General features: G+C 34.2%; 1 protein-coding gene across 1 annotated transcript in view; it reads left to right on the forward strand.

The window, feature by feature from the left end:
* The window catches only part of LOC119595501 (FYVE, RhoGEF and PH domain-containing protein 3-like), a 12,376-nt gene that overhangs the window by 4,932 nt on the left and 4,944 nt on the right, over positions 1 to 2,500 (forward strand). The window contains exons 2-5 of the mRNA XM_037944630.1: positions 408 to 510; positions 837 to 1,058; positions 1,574 to 1,760; positions 1,888 to 2,051. Of these exons, the coding sequence (XP_037800558.1) occupies positions 408 to 510; positions 837 to 1,058; positions 1,574 to 1,760; positions 1,888 to 2,051 (676 nt within the window). The remainder of the gene's footprint in view (positions 1 to 407; positions 511 to 836; positions 1,059 to 1,573; positions 1,761 to 1,887; positions 2,052 to 2,500) is intronic.

Below are 2,500 nucleotides of genomic sequence, written 5' to 3' on the forward strand. Positions count from 1 at the left end.
TTTCCTCATGCAATGTTCCTCTTCCTTTATCAGACATAGATATACTCCATTTGATCCTTAACTCCCTACCCCTTATACTAATCCCTGCCTTACTCCTGTTACTAGCCATCTGTACCCTTTTCACTACCATCCTATCCTATAGTGGTCTAAACCATTGACATCAGACAATTTTTTCCTATCATTAACTCATTATTACCCTTTTTGCTACAACACTTTTTCATAATGCTATATAACCTAAGATGTCCAGCACATTATTTGTTTTAACCATTGATCATTAACCTTTTTCAGCATGTAAAAGATACCAAAGAAGTCTTTAAAATATGTGTTTTGATTTTTTTTAGTTTGATATTCTTTTCAGATATTTGAAAAAAAATGCCTCTTAATCTTTAGTTCTTATTTTGTTTCAGAAAAAAGAGAAGAAAGATGAATGAATCGCTAAGAGATAAGATAATCAAAGAAATAATTTTAACCGAGAAAACATACCTCCAGCAGCTCCACACTCTTGATAAAGTAAGTATGAAAGATGAAAAAAAGATAAAATTTAAAATGATGTTTGTGGTGGATTACTTGAATCATGACAGGATGCATGACGTAAGTTATATATTTGAATCTGTTTTCGTCACCATGAATTCAGAGAGTGGTATACTGTATATGTACTTTCTATCTGTCTGTCTATATAACGATGGTATGTAATTATAAAGATTTAGATACTCTAGGTGAATATCAGAAAATCAGTTTAATCATTATTGGTTGTTAGTCTTTTCCCATGTCATATTGTCATTGTTTTACCAATATTTCAAATTTTGATTTATTTTACCTGTTTTTGTGTTTTTCAGTTCTTTGCCAAACCATTGCTTGAGAGAGACTTTTTTCCTGTACACGTTCATTCTGCCATCTTCGGAGAGCTGGCGTCCCTTCAGCACATGAACAATGAGCTCTATCACGCTCTCACAAGTGAAGATGGAGATGTGGGCAAAGCGTTTCTCCACCTCGCTCCTTTCCTAAAAGTCTACTCCTCGTATGCTAAAAATTACCAACAGGCGATGAGCCTCATTCTGGTGAGTGCGACTTTTAAGGTTGCTTGTTAATTACTTATGCACATTGTGGAAAAGAAGTGTTATATAGATAATTTTTTCTTGGAATTATAAGAGTAGTTTTTCAGCTGATATCTGGATGATTATGGATAAGATTCTCAGGATGATATTCTCAGGTCTGGTTTCCTGTTGGACAAAAATTTAGATTTGTCATTGTTGTAATTTGTTACAAATTAACACTATAATTTCGTGAGCATGCTCTTTAAACTATTATTATTTATAAATGTAATATTTTTTAACTAATGAGGCCCTAAAAATAGATTTGGTATATACAGTTGAGTGAAGACATTTTTGTCAGGTTGGTATTGATATTCAATTAAATCTTGTTTTTGTAAGATCTCAATGAACAGAGAGTTGTTTTAGGGGGAGCAGGTATGCATTGTTATTGTATGTCATCAAAATGTATTACTGCTAAGCTTCCAACTTGGCTTGTTAAAAATGAGAAATTTTGTATCAGTTGAGTTTACCTTGATCTTCAGGACTGGGAGAGAAAAAGTGAGAAGTTTCGAACGTGGCTTACTGGAACCGAATCAAGGCCAGAAGTCCAGTCAAAACTGCCATCTCTTTTGATCACACCAGTCCAGCGGGTCCCTCGGTATCGCTTGCTTCTGGCGGAGCTACTAAAACACACAGCAAAAGACCATCCTCAGTATGATAGCATTGCCAGTGAGTAGTTATGCAGATAATTGTATGCTTTTTTGAATATCTTAGCACTGAGTTTATTATCTGTTTCAAACACTATCATAGACCATAAAGTTCTAGATTTGTGAAGGATACAATTTAAATCCAACAGAAGCTGAAGAGGAGGTTGGGCACGTTGCCGAACACATTGACCGCAGCATAAGTAAGTCAGAAAGTCTCCAGCGTGTACTGGTTATTCAGCGTGCTCTGAAGAACGGACAGCCCAACATCATATCTCCAGGCAGACACCTTCTAAAGGAGGGTGTACTACAAAAGGTAGTAATTTTTAATTACGTTTTCACTAGAAAGAGATATTAGTAGAATGATACATTAATTTAACTCAGCGGTAGGGGATGGCATGATATGTATGTCATGTTCACTGTATTTTAGTCATGTTTACACATAATTGGTTCCAAAAGTAATTAGGCTACCAATGAGTAAATTAACAATCCTGCCTATTTCACCTGTTTGCCCTTTTCCTTAATCATTAGAGAGATTCTGATTTATTGTTTTATGTTACTAGTATTTTGATAACATTATGGTAATTATAATGTTAATAAAGGTATAGATATTGATAGTTAAAAAAAAAATAATGCAAATTCAAGAAATGATTATGGCTGAGAGCATTTGTGGAGCCATTTGTTTGCAATAATATTAATTAAAAAATATAGTGGGCAGTACAGAAAAGTGCAAGCAATGAGTTAAAGACAAGAGGTCAGAATATG

The sequence above is a fragment of the Penaeus monodon genome, chromosome 36 (genome assembly GCF_015228065.2).
Source record: "Penaeus monodon isolate SGIC_2016 chromosome 36, NSTDA_Pmon_1, whole genome shotgun sequence".
In the NCBI taxonomy this organism is placed as follows: Eukaryota; Metazoa; Arthropoda; class Malacostraca; order Decapoda; family Penaeidae; genus Penaeus; species Penaeus monodon.